The sequence below is a fragment of the Erinaceus europaeus genome, chromosome 2 (assembly GCF_950295315.1).
Source record: "Erinaceus europaeus chromosome 2, mEriEur2.1, whole genome shotgun sequence".
NCBI classification, from domain to species: Eukaryota; Metazoa; Chordata; class Mammalia; order Eulipotyphla; family Erinaceidae; genus Erinaceus; species Erinaceus europaeus.
Genome location: NC_080163.1, coordinates 196,476,985 through 196,494,982, shown reverse-complemented (window position 1 = coordinate 196,494,982; position 17,998 = coordinate 196,476,985). Strand labels below are relative to the sequence as shown.

The window sequence follows — 17,998 nt, the reverse complement described above, 5'->3', positions numbered from 1 at the left end:
GTACTAATGGCCAAGTTTATCCTCTGGTGTGTGGTGGCTGTTCGAGTCCACATCTGTTGAGTGCCTGTTGTGTGTGTGAAGCGTTAAGTTGGTCTGGGGTCGGAGAGAAGGGATAAAAAGAGGAATGACGGGGACCAGGTGACAGCACACACAGTTGAGCGCACACACATGTTACCCTGCACAAGGACCCAGGTTCAAGCCGCCGGTCTCCACCTGCAGGGTAGGGAAACTTCGCAAGTGGTGAGGCAGTGTTGCAGGTGTCTCTATCTCACCCCTTATCTCTCAGTTTCTCTCTGTCTCTAACCAATATACAACTAAATAAAAATATCAAAGAAGGGAGTCGGGTGGTAGCACAGTGGGTTAAGCGCAGGTGGTGCAAAGCGCAAGGATCGGCGTGAGGATCCCGGTTTGAGCCCCCGGCTCCCCACCTGCAGGGGAGTCGCTTCACAGGCAGTGAAGCAGGTCTGCAGGTGTCTGTCTTTCTCTCCCCCTCTCTGTCTTCCCCTCCTCTCTCCATTTCTCTCTGTCCTATCCAACAATGATGACATCAGTAACAACAACAATAACTACAATAACAATAAAAAACAAGGGCAACAAAAGGGAAAATAAAAAAATATTTTAAGAAAACTTTAAAAAAATTTAAAAGAAAGAAAGTAGGGGGGGACTATAACGTGCGCTCAATCAGGTGTGCCTCCACCCTGCCCCACAGTGGTTACTCTTTCTTTCTTTTAATTTTTTAAAAAGTTTTCTTAAAATATTTTTTTATTTTCCCTTTTGTTGCCCTTGTTTTTTCAAGCTTTGCCAGTGGTGAAGCAATGTAGGTGTCTCTCTGTCTCTCTCTGTCTCTCTCTCTGTCTCCCCCTACGATCTCAATTGCCAGCTGTCTCTATCCAATAAATAGATTAAAAAAAAAAAAAAAAAAAGACAGTAATCACTTCACTCTGGCCCAAGTACAACATTTGTTTTTTCATAGCCGGAGCTTCACCATTCTGGATTGACTTTTTCCAGATAGAAACAGCAGCACAGGACAGAGAGATTGTGAACGAGAACACAGCAACACACTTCCCCCAGTGCACTGAGGGACAGGCACAGACCTGGACCAGCCAGACCTGGACCATCCAGGTGAGCTAGTGAGCTACTTCTTCTCTCTCTCTCTCTCTCCCTCTCTCCCTCTTTCTCTCTCTCTCTCCCCAGAGCCCTCCTCAGCTCTGGTTTATGGAGGTACTGGGGATTGAACCTGTGATCTTTGGTGCCTCAGACATGAGAGTCTTTTTGCATAACCAGTATACTATCTCTTCCGCCTTTGTTTGTTTCCTTTCAGGTGAGTTATTTTGCCTGCCCCTTTCTTTCTTTCTTTTTTTAATTATCTTTATTTATTTATTGGATAGAGACAACCAGAGATTGATAGGGTAGAGGGAGCTAAGAGGGAGAGAGATAGACACCTGAAACACTGTTTCACTACTTGTGAAGCTTTCCCCCTGCAGGTGGGGACTGGGGGCTCGAACCTGGACCCTTGCACATAGTACCATGTGTCCTCAACCAGGTGTACTGCCACCCAGTCCCAGTACTTTCTTTCTCTCTCTCTTTCTTTCTTTCCTTCTTTTTCTCTAAAATATTACTGGGGTCTGAAGAGACAGTACAATGCTTATACAAAAAACTCTCATGCCTGAGGCTCATAAGTTCCAGGTTCAGCCTCCAGCACCAACATGAGCCAGAGCTCAGCGGTGCTCTGGTGAAATAAACAAACAAACAGCCCAGAATGCCACTCTAGCCCTATGAGGGGCAGAGATTGAAAATGGAAGTATCAGCTTTGCAAAGCATGTGCTGCACCCACTGAGCCCCCCACCCCTTCTGCTGCCCCACAAGTGATAACAGGCCCTGGGGTCCCTGCAGGAGAGAGGGGTGACCCTGCCTGACTAAGGCCTCTTAAGAAGCTGTTGGGGATGCTGGGCGGTTGCACAGCAGGTTAAGTGCACATGGCACAAAGTGCAAGGACCGGCCTAAGGATCCCGGTTCCTAGTTCAAGCCCCTGGCCCCCCACCTGCTGGAGGGGTCACTTCACAAGCGGTGAAACAGATAGGTCTGCAGGTGTCTATCTTTCTCTCCTCCTCTCTGTCTTCCCTTCCTCTCTGGATTTCTCTCTGTCCTATCCAACAATAACAACCACAACAAGGGCAACAAAATGGGGAAAATAGCCTCTAGGAGCAGTGGATTTATAGTGCAGGCACCAAGCCCCAGCAATAACCCTGGAGGCAAAAAAAAAAAAAAAAAAAGCACAAGCTGTTGGTCCAGCTTGGCTCTGTACCCCCCTTAAGGGTTTTCGGGTCACAGCTTTCTGGTATGTTTTATTAGCTGTTCTTGCCTGGTGAGTATGACATTTCCTGGACACCTGCTGAGCCCAGGCTCTGTTCTGAGACTATGGGGGGTAGGGGTGGGGAGTAGCAAGGAGGACCTAGAAAAAGATCAGTTCAGACAGCAGTAGGGACAGCACAGGAAAGGGAAAGAATGGGGGCTGGCAGAGTGCACAGCACACTTTCCCATTCGTGAAGTCCCAGGTTCAAGCCCCCGGCCACCACATGGGAGCACTATGCCCAGGAGGAAGTTTGAGAGCATGGGAGCCATGCTGTGATGTCTTTCTTTCTCTCTGTGGCTCTTCTCTCATGGTCTCTCCCCCATGTTTGCAGAATCGTGCCAGCACAAAGCCCCAGTGATGAACCCACTGGCAAAGAAATAAAAATGCACAAATATAGGGCCAGGCAGTGGGTGCACCTAGTTGAGCTCATGTATCACAAAGCACGAGGACTCCAATTCAAGCCCCCTTACCCTCCTGCAACGGGGAAGCTTCACAAGTGGTGAAGCAGTGCTGCAGGTCTCTCTCACTCAAATTTTCTCTGTCCTATCAAATAAAATAATAAAAGGAGTTGGGTGGTAGCACAGCGGGTTAAGTGCACATGGCACAAAACACAAGGACGAGCGGAAGGATCCTGGTTCAAGCCCCAGCTCCCCACCTGCAGGAGAGTCGCTTCACAGATAATGAAGCAGGTCTGCAGGTGTCTGTCTTTCTCTCCCCCTCTCTGTCTTCCCCTCCTCTCTCCATTTCTCTCTGTCCTATCCAACAACGACGACATCAGTAACAACAACAATAATCACAGCAATAAAACAACAAAGGCAACAAAAGGGAATAAATAAATATTTTTTAAAAATAATAAAAGGAAAAAAAATAAGGCGAGGAAGGCCTGGGTTTGGGACTTCCAGGGGAGGTATATGCTCTGGTGCAGGGAATGTCACTACAGGACCTGGTGGGCTTGGTCCCAAGGGAGGTGTCACTGTGCTGAGGGAGGTAGCTCAGTCATAGAGCTTGAAGAGGTCCCAGGCGATAGCCAGAGTCTGGGGGTCGGGGCGGGGGTGGGGGGGACGGACTGCTGTGCCATTAGGGTTCTTGCTTCTGGAAAGGGGATGAAGAGGGTGATGCCTCTGTCCTCGGGGTCTGGGTGAGGTGGTGAGTAGTTAAAGGGAGTATGCAGGGCCGGGTGGTAGAGCACCTGGTTGAGTGCACCAGGCTCAGTGGGTACCTGGCTCGAGCCCCTAGCCCCCAGGAGCAGGGTTGAAGCTTCATAAGAGAGTATTAGTTCAGGTGGTCCAGGAGGTGACACAGTGGATAAAGCACTGGACTCTGAAGCATGAGGTCCCAAGTTCAATCCCTGGCAGCACATGTACCAGAGTGATATCTGGTTCTTTCTCTCTCTCTTTCTCTCTCCTGCTATTTTTCTCATTAATAATTAAATAAAATCTTTAAAAAATAGTTTAGGTCAGCAGCACGGTTCACTTGGCTGGTGCATTGCTTTGTCATGTCCACAGCTCAGGCTGAGGCCAGCCCGCACTGCATGGGCGAAAGCTTCAGTGCTGTGATGTCTTTCCCTCTCTCTCTCTCTCTCTGAAAACAAACAAAACCTCAGGGCAGTGAAACCCCAGCAGTGATGCGGGGGTGTAATCTGAACAGTGGGGACTACAGGTGATTACAGTAATGATTGTGAAGGGATTACAGGAGATGCACAGTAGCTAGGACACTGGACTTGCAAGCATTGGGTTCCAAGTTTGATCCCTGGTATCAGATTTGCCGAAGTGACGCTCTGTGTCATTTCCTCCCCCTGCCTCAAAACTAAATAAGTAAATAAATATTGTAAAGGCTTGGCAGCAGCTGGGGAAAATAATCCAACTGATAGAGTATTGGATTTGTATGCCTGTGGGTCCTGGTTTGAGCCTTAGCACTGAACGTACTAGAGTGGTGCTCTGGCTGGACTGACTCTCTCTCTCTCTCTCTTTCTTGCTCATTCCCTCTTTCTCTGAGCCATATGAAACATGCACACAGCCTCTCTCTCTCTCTCTTTCTCTCATAGGTAATAAATACAATATTCTTTAAAAGATAAAAGGCCCTGGGACCCGCTAGATAGCTCACTTGCACAGTGCACTCCTTTACACAACCCAGGTTTGAGCCCAGCCCCCACTGTTCTGAAAGAAGCTTTGGTGCTGGAGGTGCTCTTGCTCTCACTCCTTTTCTGCTTCTATTTTAAAAAAATAAACCTTGGTGGAGGGAGATAGCCTCATGGTTATGCAAACACTTTTAAAAAAATATTTATTTATTTACTTATGTATTCCCTTTTGTTGCCCTTGTTTCATTGTTGTAGTTGTTATTGATGTCGTCGTTGTTGGATAGGACAGAGAAATGGAGAGAGGAGGGGAAGACAGAGAGGGGGAGAGAAAGACAGACACCTGCAGACCTGCTTCACCGCCTGTGAAGCGACTCCCCTGCAGGTGGGGAGCCAGGGGCTCAAATCGGGATCCTTATGCCGGTCCTTGCGCTTCGCACCACGTGCGCTTAACCCATTGCTACGACCAGAATCCCTATGCAAACACTCCTATGCCTGGGGCTCTGAGGTCCCATGTTCAGTCCCCTACACCACTATCAGTCAGAGTTGAACAGGGCTCTGGTCTTTCTCTCTGTATCTCTCTCTCTCCCTCTTTCAAATAAAACACTTAAAAAACCATTAGGCTCTTTAGCCCAAGAGTGGGTGTCACTGCAGCCCACAGGTAGCTCGGGGTGGGGAGGCACAGAGTACTGGATGGGAGGTGGGGTCCTGCCCCCACACCCCTGGGTGGAGCTGGGGCCTCTGAGAGCGGGCTATGGCCCCGGATCTGCCGGGCATTGACCCCATCCAGCCCTTCAGCTCTCTCGGGCCTTTTCTCCAGGCCCCGAGGCCCGGCAGCTATGAGTCCAGCAGAAAACAGGGCCCTTAGCAAAGGGAGCTGGGAAACGCCCCTGAGTCCCCCAGCCTGGGAAGAGCACAGGCTGCCAAACCCAGGGGGTGCCGGGGAGGAGGGGGCCAGAGAAACAATCCCCGCTCTGTCCACTTCTTTCCCACGGACTCCGGCCAAAGCAAACCTCTGCCCAGGCCTCTTCTGCTCCCAACCAATCCTGGACCCCTCCAGCCTCCTCCTCCCTCTCTCAGCCTCAGCCCCCAGAGTCTTCCTCCGCTAGGAGTCTGGGACCCCGACCCTTTTTCAAAAGGAACCAGAAGTTTGGTCCCCTGCCCCCTGAGAACCCCATGTTACAGCCTGGGGTAGGTGCCGGGCGCCCCCTAGTGGACGCAGCGAGTATGGCCTGGGGGTCATTTACTGGTTAGTGGGAATGGCAGGTGTCACCCACCACTCCACAGAGACGCGGCAGAGACCAGGGAGGGGACTCAGAACGGTTAAGACTCTGAGATCGACTCCTGCCACCGCATAGGCTAGAGTGCATGCGTCCTTCAATGCGGTGGGGGCTGGGTTCAATCCTGGGGTACGCAAAGCAGCAAAGAAACCAAGTAAACTCATTCACCAGCCTTTCTTTCATTAATTAAAACCATTTTTATTCAATTTTTGGATAGACAGGAAAGACAGCTTACCCTGCAGGGCATGTGTCTTGCCATGGAAGAGGCCTGGGTGCAAGCCCTGACACCACTGAATGGGAGGGAGCACCATGGAACTAGGGAAAGCTCTCTCTCACTCACTCTCTCAACAACGATGATGATCATTGTTAGGTTGTATCTGGTGTTTCATTGCTCCAGGCCAACTTTTTCAGATGAACAGAGAGAGAGAGAGAGAGAATACCACAGCACAAATGCTCTTCTCAGTACAGTGGGGGTCAGGTTCATACCAGGGTCATGAGCATATCTCAAAGGAAGCACACTATCCAGTGAGCTATCCTTTGTTTCCTGTGAAGCGACTCCCCTGCAGGTGGGGAGCGGCGCCGGGGGCTCGAATCAGGATCCTTACGCCTGTGCTTGCGCTTCCAGCCACCTGTGCTTAACCTGCTGCGCTACCGCCCGACTCCCCCATTATTATATTTTTTAAAAGAACCGTTTTATTACGTATGAAAGAATTTCATGAGAGAGAGACAGACAGACTGACAGACAGACCTGAGCATTACCCATGTGCAATGACCCCATGGGGGTCAAACACAGAACATCCAACTTCCAAGTCCAATGCTCTAACCATTGTGCTTCCTCCCACATCCCAAGTTTTTTTTTTATATTTATTTTCCCTTTTGTTGCCCTTGTTTTTTTTTTTCATTGTTGTTATAGTTATTATTGTTGGTTGTTACTGATGTTTTCATTGTTGGATAGGACAGAGAGAAATGGAGAGAGGAGGGGAAGACAGAGACGGGGAGAGAAAGACAGACACCTGCAGACCTGTTTCACTGCCTGTGAAGCAACACCCCTGCGGGTGGAGAGCCGGGGGCTTGAACCAGGATCCTTCTGCCTGTCCTTGTGATTTGCACCACCTGCACTTAACCCGCTGTGCTACCACCCGACTCCCAGGTCCCAAGTTTTATACTGTTTGTCACATAGGCAAACTAAGTTTCACATAACACAGAGAGAGACAAGCTAGAGCACGACTTCGAGCCAGAATTCCAGGTTTTTTTTTTTAAGATTGATACTCTTAAAAAACAAATGGGTAAAAAAAAAACAAAAAAACAAATGGGTCAAGCCAAGATGCACCTCTTAGAGCACACATGCTATAATGTACAAGGACCCAGGTTCAAGCCCCCAGTCCAAGCCTGCAGAGGAGAAGCTTCGTGAGTGGCAAAGCAGTGCTGCAAGTCAGTCTCTTCTCTCTCCCTCTCTCTCTGTCTTCAGGGTTATCACTGGGGCTCAGTGCCAACATTATGATTCTACTGTTTCTGGTGGCCAGTCCCTCCCCCCATTTTACTGTATAGGACACAGAGAAATTGAGAGAGAAGGGAGAGATAGAGACGTAGAGAGAAAGATAGACACCTGCAGACCTGCTTCACCACTTGTAAAGCATCCCCTCTACAGGTGGGGAGCTGGGGCTTGAACCAAAATATTTGTTCAGGTCCGTGAGCTTAGTACTATATGTGCTTAAGCAGGTGCACCACTCTCTGCCCCCCTCCTCTTTCTCCCCTTCAAATCTCAGTTTTTTTTCCCTATCTCTATTCAAGCACTCAAAAAAATTTTTTTAGGGCAGGTGGTGGCACACCTGGTTGAGTGCACATGTTAAGAGTGCTCAAGGACTCTGGTTCAAGTCCTCAGTCCCAACCTTCAGGCAGAAAGCTTCACAAGTGATAAAACAGTGTTTTCAGTATCTCCCTGTCTTTCTCCTTCCTGCTTCCCTCTTGATTTCTGTCTGTTTCTATCCAATAAATAAACAAACCAAAAGTCCCTGGCTGTCTCTATCCAATAAATAAACCCAGCCCCCTTAATTTTAAAAATTATTTATTTATTTATTTACCAGAGCACTGCTCAGCTCTGGCTTTTGGTGGTGCAGGGGATTGAACCCTGGACACTGTAGCCTCAGGTTTGAGAGTTTCTTTGCATAACCATTATGCTATCTACCCCAACCCTGGTCCCCAAAAATTTAAAGTAAAAAAAAATAATAATCTGGGGAGTCGGACAGTAGTGCAGTGGCTTAAGCGCACGTGACGCAAAGTGCGAGGACCGGTGTAAGGATCCCAGTTTGAGTCCCCAGCTCCCCACCAGCAGGGGAGTCGCTTCACAGTGACCTGGTGAAGCAGGTCTGCAGGTGTCTGTCTTTCTCTCCCCCTCTCTGTCTTCCCCTCCTCTCTCCATTTCTCTCTGTCCTATCCAACAGCAATGACAACAGTAACAACAATAATAACTACAACAATAAAACAACAAGGGCAACAAAAGGGAATAAATATTTTTAAAAAATCTGTTTCAGGGGGCCAGCTATATCTCACTAGGTCAAGTACACACAGCATGAAACACAAGAACTAGCACAGGATTCCGATTTGAGACCCTGGCTACCCACCTGTGGAGGAGGGGTTTGTCACTTCACAAGTGGTGAAGAAGGTCTGCAGGTGTCTATCTTTCTCTCTCCCTCTCTATCTTCCCCTCTCCTCTCAATTTCTCTCTGTCCTATAAAAATAAAAAACAGCATCAGGAGCAGTGGATTCATAGTTCAGGTACCGAACCCCAACAATAACCCTGCAGGCTGAGGCCAGGTGGTGGCACACCTGGTTAAGCGCACACATTAAGATAACCCTAGAAGAAAAACAAAAATCTGTTCCACACCTTTCAAAATATAAGAAACACAAACATACAAATGGGAGTGGGTGAGTGAGGAGATAGCATCTTGGTTATGCAACAGATTTTCCTGCCTGAGGCTCTGAGGTCCCAGATTCAGTCTCCAATCCCACCATCAACCAGAGCTGAGCAGGGCTCTGGAAAAACAAACCAATAAGGGAGTCGGGCGGTAGTGCACGTGGCGCAAAGCTCAAGGACCCTGGTTTAAGCCTCTGGCTCCCCACCTGCAGGGGAGTCGCTTCACAGGCGGTGAAGCACGTCTACAGGTGTCTTTCTCTCCCCCTCTGCCTTCCCCTCCTTTATCCATTTCTCTCTGTCCTATTCAACAACAATGACACTAATGACTAGAATAATAACCACAACAACGATTAAAAAAAAGGGGGGGGGCAACAAAAGGGAAAAGAAAAAATAAAAGCCTCCAGGAGCAATGGATTCGTGGTGCAGGCACCAAGCCTCAGCAGTAACCCTGGAGGCAAAAAATAAAATAAAATAAAATAAACACAGACACAGGGTGGGATGGTGTGGGGTGACGCAGGCCTCCTGTTGAAGATCTCAATCTCGCTGGGAACTTGTTGTGCTAGGACAGATCTTGTGCGCCTAGAGCTGAGACACAGACGGGGGTGGGGCGGTGATCCAGTGAAGCCAGTGATGAAGTTTCAAAGTCCCCATTTGGGGAGTCAGGCTGTAATGCAGCGGGTTAAGCGCAGGTGGCGCTAAGCACAAGGACCCGTGTAAGGATCCTGGTTCGAGGCCTGGCTCCCCACCTGCAGGGGGTCGCTTCACAAGCGGTGAAGCAGGTCTGCAGGTGTCTGTCTTTCTCTCCCTCTCTCTATCTTCCCCCTCCCCTCTCCATTTCTCTCTGTCCTACCCAACAATGACAACAATAACAACTACAACAATAAAACAACAAGGGCAACAAAAGGGAATAAATAAATTAAAAAAAAGTCCCCATTTGGCTGGGTAAATAGTAAACTTTTTTTTTAAGTTTCTTTTTTTACATTTTTTAATCTTTATTTATTTATTGGATAGACAGTCAGAAATCAAGAGGAATGGGAGGGATAGAGAGGGAGAGAGACAGAGAAACACCTGCAGCCCTGCTTCACCACTCGTGAAGCTTTCCCCCTGCAGGTGGGGACTGGGAGCTCCAATCTGGGTCCTTAAGCACTGTGACATGTGCGCTCAACCAGGTGCGCCACCACCCGGCTTGTGGGTCATCTGATAAACTTTCACTAGTACCTGGGTGGTCGCACACCCTACTGAGTGCACATGTTACCATCTGCAAAGACGCAGGTTCAGATCTTCAGTCCCCACCTTCAGGGAGGAAGCTTCATGAGCAGTGAAGCAGTGCTGCAGGTGTCTCTCTCTCTCTCTCCTCTATTTCTTTTCTCTCTCTTTCTCTTTCTCTTTCTTTCTTTCTTTCTTTCACCAGACTACTGTTCAGCTCTGGCTTATGGTGCTGCAGAGATCAAATCTGGGACTTTGGAGCCTCAAGCAAGAGAGTTTCTTTGCCTAACCACTAGGCTATCTACCTCTGCCCCCATGAAATATTTTATTTTGCCTCCAGGGTTATTACTGGGGCTCGGTGACAGCACTACCAATCCAGTGCGCCTGGCAGCCATTTTTATTGGATAGAACAGACAGAAACTGAGAGAGAAAGAGGAGGAGATAGAGAATGAGAGAGGTGGCGGGGGTAGATAGCATAACGGTTATGCTAAGAGACTCCTGACTGAGGCTCCAAGGTCCCAGGTTCAGTCCCCTGCACGACCATAAGCCAGAGCTGAGTAGTGCTATGGTTAAAAAAAAGAAGAAGAAGAAGAAGAAGGAGAAGGAGAGAAAGAAAGAAAGAAAGACACCTGCAGACCTGCTTTATCACTTTATCACGTGTGAAGCGACCTCCTCCTGCAGGTGGAGAGCCGGGTCCTTGAAGTGGGATCCTTGAGCGAGTCCTTCAGCTTCTTACTATGTGTGCTTAACCCGGTGCGCCACCGCCGGGCTCTTGGAAAAAAAATTTTCTTTTTAATATTTATTTATTCCCTTTTGTTGCCCTTATTGTCTTATTGTTGTAGTTATAGTTGTTATTGATGTTGTCGTTGTTGGATAGGACAAAGAGAAATGGAGAGAGGAGGGGAAGACAGAGAGGGGGAGAGAAAGACAAGACACCTGCAGACCTGCTGCACCGCCTGTGAAGCGACTCCCCTGCAGGTGGGGAGCCGGGGGCTCCAACCGGGATCCTTACGCCGGTCCTTGTGCTTTGTGCCACGTGCGCTTAACCTGCTGCGTTACCGCGGGACTCCCTGGACTTTTTTTTAATTTATTTTTTTATTGGGGAATTAATGTTTTACATTCAACAGTAAATACAATAGTTTGTACATGCATAACATTCCCCAGTTTCCCATTTAACAATACAACCCCCACTATGTCATTTATCATCCTTCATGGACCTGTATTCTCCCCACCCACCCCAGTCTTTCACTTTGGTGCAATATGCCAATTCCATTTCAGGTTCTACTTGTGTTTTTTCTGATCTTGTTTTTCAACTTCTGCCTGAGAGTGAGATCATCCCATATTCATCCTCCCTGGACATTTTTAAAAAGACTTTTCTCTGAAAGTTTTTTTTTTTTCTTTTAAGATTTTTCTCATTGCATCAAAGTAAAGGACTCTGGGGAAGGGGAAGAGAGTATGTTGGGGTCCCGGTGCATCGTGCATGATGGTGGAAAAGGACCTAAGTCGGGGGTGAGTGTTTTGCAGACACCTGTCACAGGGAGATGAGAAACCACACCCGTGTGTCAGCCACCATGCAAACCTTTAAACCCCAATAAAATGACTTTTTAAAACATTCGCTTTATTATTTATTCATGAGGGAGAACCAGAGCACTACTCTGGTACATAAGAATGCCGAGATCGAACCGAAGACCTCATGATTGAAAAAGTCCAACGTTTTAGCCAAAGCAACTTCCAGAAGACACATTACACCGAGTCTGGGTGCCGAGTGGGTCCCGCAGCCCGGGAAGCCCTTTAAAAAGGGGGCGTGGCCCCGGCGAGCAGCTCCGAGGCTACGGTGGCCGCGCACGCCCAAGAGACGCGGAATGCAGGCTGCGCGGGGGCGAAGCGGGCGAGATGGTTTTCAAAGGCTTCTGTAGCCGGAAGAGGCGGGTTGACTCAAAGAGGTGGACAGGGAAGATGCGGGGGGACTTGTGGAAAGCGTCTATGAGTCGAGAGAGTCCTGGGAGAAGGGGGTACGGAAGGTGTCCACTCGAGTGAAAACCAACGGGACGACGGCGCGTACGGCGGCCGAGTGGGGCCTTCCCCGCCCTGGCGTGTGCGCAGGCTACGGTGGCCTGCGGGCCGCGCCGGCGCTGAAGTCTCGCGCGATCGCGCTGCTGCCGTCGGGGACGGGGCGGGGCTGGCGGCGGGGGCGGGGACCCGGAGCGGGAAGATGGCGGCGGCGCAGGAGGCGGACGGGGCCGGCAGCGCCGTGGTGGCGGCCGGGGGAGGCGGCTCCGGTCAGGTACGGAGGCCGAGAGGGGCCTGAGGGGTTCTCCCCCACTTGGGGGGCCTCCCACGGGGCGTGTCCTGCCCCCCTCTCGGCGGCATCCGGTGCACGGGTGGCTGCTTGCCCAGCGGGACCTTGAGTCCCGGGCCCAGGCGGGGCCGTGCGGCGGGGCCCTGTTGCCCTGTGGCCCTGTGGCCCTGTTGCGCGCCGGGTGTCCGCACGCTCGCGCCCGGCGGGCCCGGGGCTCGTCGCTCTCGAGCCGGGGTGACCGTGGCGCGGAGCAGCGCAGGCCTGAACCCCAGGCTTCCCGGGTTGGGGGGGGGGGCTCGGCCGCTGCAGCCGCTGGGGGCGACCCCCCGAGCGGCCGCGGCATCCGGGGGGCTCTCAGGCCGTGCGGCAGGTGTGGGCAGCGGCGGGGCCTTTTCCAGCTCCGGGGGTGGGGGAGCCCCGGGTGGAGATGGAAGCCGCCTGCCCATTTCACGGCGGGGAGGCAGAAGGTCCCCCGGCCCTGGCAGGGGACTCCGGCCCCCGAGCGCCTGGTGGACAAACACCCGCGACCCCCACCCCGAGTCACGTGCGCCAGGGGGGGTGCCCCTGGTTATCCCTCCTCCTCGCTCATAAGTAAATAAAAACAAATGAGTTTCTTGCGGGAGGGGTCAGGGTCAGGGTTAGGGTCGCGGGTGGGCGTGCTGTTAGCATGAACCGGCCCTGGGGCTGAGCTGGGGGGATGATCGGCCCAGGGACCGGAGGCTTCAGACCCATTGCCGCCTCCGCTAAACTGAGGCTGCAGAAAGCAGCGGGGCAGGCAGCCAGGCTTCCCCAGGCGTTCGGGGAATCTACAGGGTGACAGTCACTGGGATGCCTCTGACACGTGGGAGGCAGCACCGGGGCGAGGAGGGCTGCTTGAGGAGGGAGAGCGACTCTGTGACCTTGGGCAGGTTCCTCTCCCTGTCTGGGGCCTTCCTGTCTGCAGTGGTCAGAAGGGGGAATGGACAGGAGGGCGGCCCCCCAACTCTGGAAAAGGGGAGATGACTGACATGATGATAAAAGGATAGGAATGGGGTGACAGCGCGAGATGCTGAGTGATGGGTGTGACAGATTCCTGCCAGAGACGGAGGGAACCCAGAGGGGGTGGCAGATCATCTCACCTAGAGGGGGGCAGCCGATACACTGTCTTCCCCAGGATGGGGTGCCTGTGACAGAACCCAACGTGACCCAGCAGGGAATCTTTCTGGCACCTTCAGGGGCGACCTCAGGAAGTGTTTGTTGGGGTAGATTGGAAGCCTCAGTCTCCATCGTCAGGGGCTTCCCAGTCTTTCTTTTCTTTTCTTTTTTTTTTTTTCAGTCTTTCTTTTTTCACCAGTGCACTGCTCAGCTCCGGCTTCTGATGGTACTGGGTGGGGATTGAACCTGGAGCCTCAGAAGCATGTGACTTTTTTTTAAAAATATTTTATTTATTTTCAATATTTATTGGTTTTCTTGTTGCCCTTTTATTGTAGTAATTATTGATGTTGTCGTTGTTGGATAGGACAGAGAGAAATGGAGAGAGGAGGGGAAGACAGACATCTGCAGACCTGCTTCACCGCCTGTGAAGCGACTCCCCTGCAGGTGGGAAGCTGGGGCTCGAACCAGGGTCTTTACGCCCATCCTTGTGCTTTGCGCCACCTGCGCTTAACCCACTGCGCCATCGCCCGACTCTTGCTTGCTTTATTTTTTTTTTAATATCTTTATTTATTGGATAGAGACAGCCAGAAATTAAGAGGGAGGTGGGTGATAGAGAGGGAGAGAGACAGAGAGACACCTGCAGCCCTGCTTCACCACTCATAAAGCTTTCCCCCTGCAGGTGGAGACGGGGCTCGAACCGGGGTCCTTGCGCATTGTAATACATGTGCTCAACCAGGTGCGCCACCATCCGGCCCCATATTTTATTTATTTATTAATGAGAGGGATAGGAGACAGAGAAAAAGAGAGAGAGAGAACGAACCAGATATCACTCTGGCACATGTGCTGCCGGGGACTGAACTCAGGACCTCATGCTTGAGACTGCACCACCTCCTGGACCACAAAGCATGAACGTCTTTGCCATTATACTGTCTCCCCAGCCCAAAGTTTTCCAGCCTGGATTCCAGTTCTTTCTCTGGAGCTTCTCTGCATTACTGACTGCAGGGAGAGGTGAGCTAGAGAAACCAGGATTTAACTGATCCCCACCCTCATCTCTGCTGAAACTTTGCAAGGCTTGGGCAGGAGGCCCGGGAGGTGGCGCACCGACTAAAGTGTTGGACCCTCAAGCATGAGGTTCTGAGTTTGATCCCCAGAATCACATGCACTAGAATGGTGCTCTGGCTGGCCCCCCATTCTCATAAGTAAATGAAAACAAACGAATCTCTTGGCTTGGCGAAATAGCTCACCTGGATAGTGTGCTGCTTTGCCATGAGTGAATCAGGTCTGAGCCCAGCCGCCACTACACAGATGGAAACTTCGGTCTCTGTCACTCCCCGCCTCTCTGCTTTCCCTCTGTCTCTCTCTCTCTCTCTTATTTATTTATTTATTTATTTTTGCCTCCGGAGTTATTGCTGGGGTTCGGTGCCTGCACTACGAATCCACTGCTCCTGGAGGCCATTTTGTCTCTTTTGTTGCCCTTTTTTTTTTTTTTAATCGTTGTTGTTATTGTTGTTGGATAGGACAGAGAGAAATCAAGAGAGGAGGGGAAGACAGAGAAGGAGAGAAAGACAGACACAGACCTGCAGGTGGGGATCCAGGGCCTTGAACCGGGATCCTTATGCCGGTCCTTGCACTTGATGCCATGTGCGCTTAACCCGCTGTGCTACTGCCCGGCCCCCCCCCCTCTTCTTTTTACTTTTAAATTTTATTATGATGAGAGAGAATACAGAGAGGATGACACAGTGAAAGACCAGAGCCCTGCTCAGCTCTGGCATATGGTGGTATTGGGGTTTGAACCTGGGACACCAGAGCTTCAGGCATAAGAGTGTTTTGCAGAGCCATCATGCTGTGTCCCCAGCTCCCTCTCTGCCTTCTCTATATTTAAAAAAAAAGGGGTGGGGTGGGGTGGGGTGGGGTGGGGTGGGGAAAGAAAGACAGGCTGGGCAGGGGAGATAGCACAGTTTATGCAAAAAAACTTAAGCCTGAGACTCTGACAACCCAGGTTTAATTCCCAGCATCAGCAGTGACCTGAGACTCTGACAACCCAGGTTTAATTCCCAGCATCAGCAGTGATCTGGAGGGAGACTTGGCCACTAGAATAACTCATCTGGACAGTGTCGCTCTGCCGTGCTCACAGCCCAGGTTCTGTCCGGCCCCACTGAGTTGGAGGAAGCATCAGGGGGTGGTGTCTTTTCTCCTCACCCCACCTCCCCTTTTCTATCTGAAAAAGTCAGCCAGATGCAGTGAAGCTTCAACAAACACTGAAAAGAAAAAAAGGAAAAAAAAAAAAAAAAGACAAGACTTTGAAGACGCACTGTATCCTGTACCTTTGGGATAAAGTGTACATTCTTTGGCAGAGCTGACTTTACAGGCTGGACCAGGACCTCTCTCTTACAAGTGATGTTTTGGTCCCAGTAGCTCCTGGTGGGGGCGGAGGGGACTGACCTATGCAGCACCTCCAACCTCTGTCCTCCGCCCTCGCCGACCGCCGTGGCTCAGACTCCGCTCGGTGGTGCAGAGAAGGTCACAGTACCCTGTTTGAAAGGCCCCAGATGAGGGGCATGGCCACAGCGGCTCCTTTCTTTCCTTGTCACCTGCTTGGTCCTCTGCTTCAAAGACTCGGCCCTGTGCACCCCTGGTGGGCAGAAGTGGGGCCGCCTTGCTCCCCACCTCCTCTGGGGGCAGAGGCAGGGCTGAGCTGGGCTTCCTTGACATCCATGGGGGAGCCAGCTGGTGTCCTCGGGCGGCTTCTCATTCCCCAACCCTTTCCCCTCCGCGAGTGCATCAGGGCTCCGTGTGTGAGAGCAGGAATGGCGCCTCAGCCACCGCTGTTTCCACAGCCACTGCCGCGTCCCCCACAGGTGGGCCCAGCACGGACCCCTGGCGGCCACAGAGCCCACAGAACGCTGCCCATCCCCTCCGGAGGCCCTTCGCTGGTGCCGGGGCCACGGAACACAACAAGAGGCCCTGCTGTTCTGTCTAGCTGGTGGGTGTGGGCTGGGCCTCCTGAGAATAGGGACAAACTGCGAACTGAACCGGAGAAACAAGAAAACACGTGGGTCAGATGGCCGGCAGTGCAGTGGGCAGAAACAAACTGAGGAGGGGATGGGGGGGTGCAGCTGAAACCAGGTGGCCTGGGAAGGCCTCCCCAGGAGCTGACACTTGGGCTTGAAGGAGGAGAGGGAGTCAGCTGGGAGAGCAGGTCCTGCTAACCAGCTGCAGCCAGTGCAAAGGCCCTGGGGCAGGAGGAAAGGCACAGCCTGGAGGCCTAGGTGGCTGGAGACTGCAGTGACGGGAGGCGGCGAGGGGCCCTGTGAGGACTTTGTGTTTCCTTCAAGGAAAGGAGACCACAAGGCAGCAGTCACTTTTTATAGGGGGATAATTTTGGTACAGAAATGTTCGTCTGCACATTTGGCACAGTGAAGGACTTTGAAACATGAGGTTTCAAGTTTGATCTCCAGCATCACATGTGCCAAAGTGAAGCTCTGGTGTGTGTTCATCCTCTCTGTCTCTCTCTCTCTCTCTTTCTCTCTCTCTCTCTCTCCTGGCTTCAGAGAGAGAGAGACACCGTAGCACTGCATGCAGTGGGGGCCAGGCTTGGACCTGCATCATGCACATGGCAAAGCACTGCACTATGCAAGTGAGTTGTTTCACCACTGGCCCTCTTTCTCTGTAACAGATAAGTAAATCTTCTTGTTTTATTTCTATTTTTCATTTTAGTGAGAGAAATAGAGACCAGAGCCCTGCTTAGCTCTGGCTTATGGCAGTGCTGGGGACTGCACCTGAGGCCTTGGAGTCTCAGGTATGAAAATCTGCATGAGCGTTATGCTGTCTCCCTGCCCCAGGAAATAAATAACAACAACAAGTTAAGCAGGAACATGCACAGTTGTCAACATAGGCTTGGGTGGTCCTCGATTCCCCTGTAGAGTGTGCTATCCGGCTGCCACCACAGCTCCCTCGGGGCGCACTTCCTCCTCCCCTCCCCCTGTGTTCCCTTTTGTGGGCCAGCTCTGTGTGCCCCCTCCCCTTTTCATTGCCAAGTAATGCTCCAACATACAGAGGGCTCATTCAGCAGAGGACATGGGCTTGTTTGTGGAGATAGTGAATCACTGTTCACAATCTGAACACTGCACGCAACACTGCCTGAACACTGCAGACAGACATTTGGGGGTGAGATACCCGGGAGGGAGGACGCTGTGTTTGTTGTGGGACCAGAGCATACTGACCTGTTTTCTTCGGGGTGGCTTGCTGGGAATCAATCCTAGGGCCTCAAGACATGCCAAGCATGCACTCTGCCACGCAGCAGCCCCCTGCCCACGCACTTTAACCCCCAGAGTGCAAGCTCCGGTCATCCCCACCAGTGCTGCCCTGTGGTTTTGACTCCTCTGTACTAGATTTGAATTTGTTTACTAACATGAGAGAAAAGGAGAGCCCCCAACTTGGCCCCTTCCAGACCTAACACCTCCCCTAACCCACATGGTACACACACACCCCAATCTCTCTTTTAGAGATTTACTTTAAAACTTTACTTGTAAATATTTACTTTTTAAAAAATATTTTTTTTCCCTTTTTGTTGCCTTTTGTGTTTTTATTGTTGTAGTTGTTATTGATGTCGTCATTATTGGATAGGACAGAGAGAAATGGAGAGAGGAGGGGAAGACAGAGAGGGGGAGAGAAAGACAGACACCTGCAGACCTGCTTCACCGCCTGTGAAGCGACTCCCCTGCAGGTGGGGAGCCGG

The 17,998-nt window shown here is 51.2% G+C and overlaps 1 protein-coding gene across 2 annotated transcripts in view; it reads left to right on the top strand.

The window, feature by feature from the left end:
* Positions 1 to 11,970: 11,970 nt before the first annotated feature.
* CLPTM1 (CLPTM1 regulator of GABA type A receptor forward trafficking) overlaps positions 11,971 to 17,998 on the top strand; it is a 31,990-nt gene continuing 25,962 nt past the window's right edge. The window contains exon 1 of one of the 2 annotated variants that reach the window (XM_007532870.3): positions 11,971 to 12,111. In XM_007532870.3, coding sequence (XP_007532932.1) covers positions 12,040 to 12,111 — 72 coding nt within the window. In that variant the 5' untranslated portion in view covers positions 11,971 to 12,039. Of the gene's footprint in view, positions 12,112 to 17,002; positions 17,060 to 17,998 lie in introns of those variants that run through there. The other variant, XM_060186187.1, reaches the window with a different exon arrangement.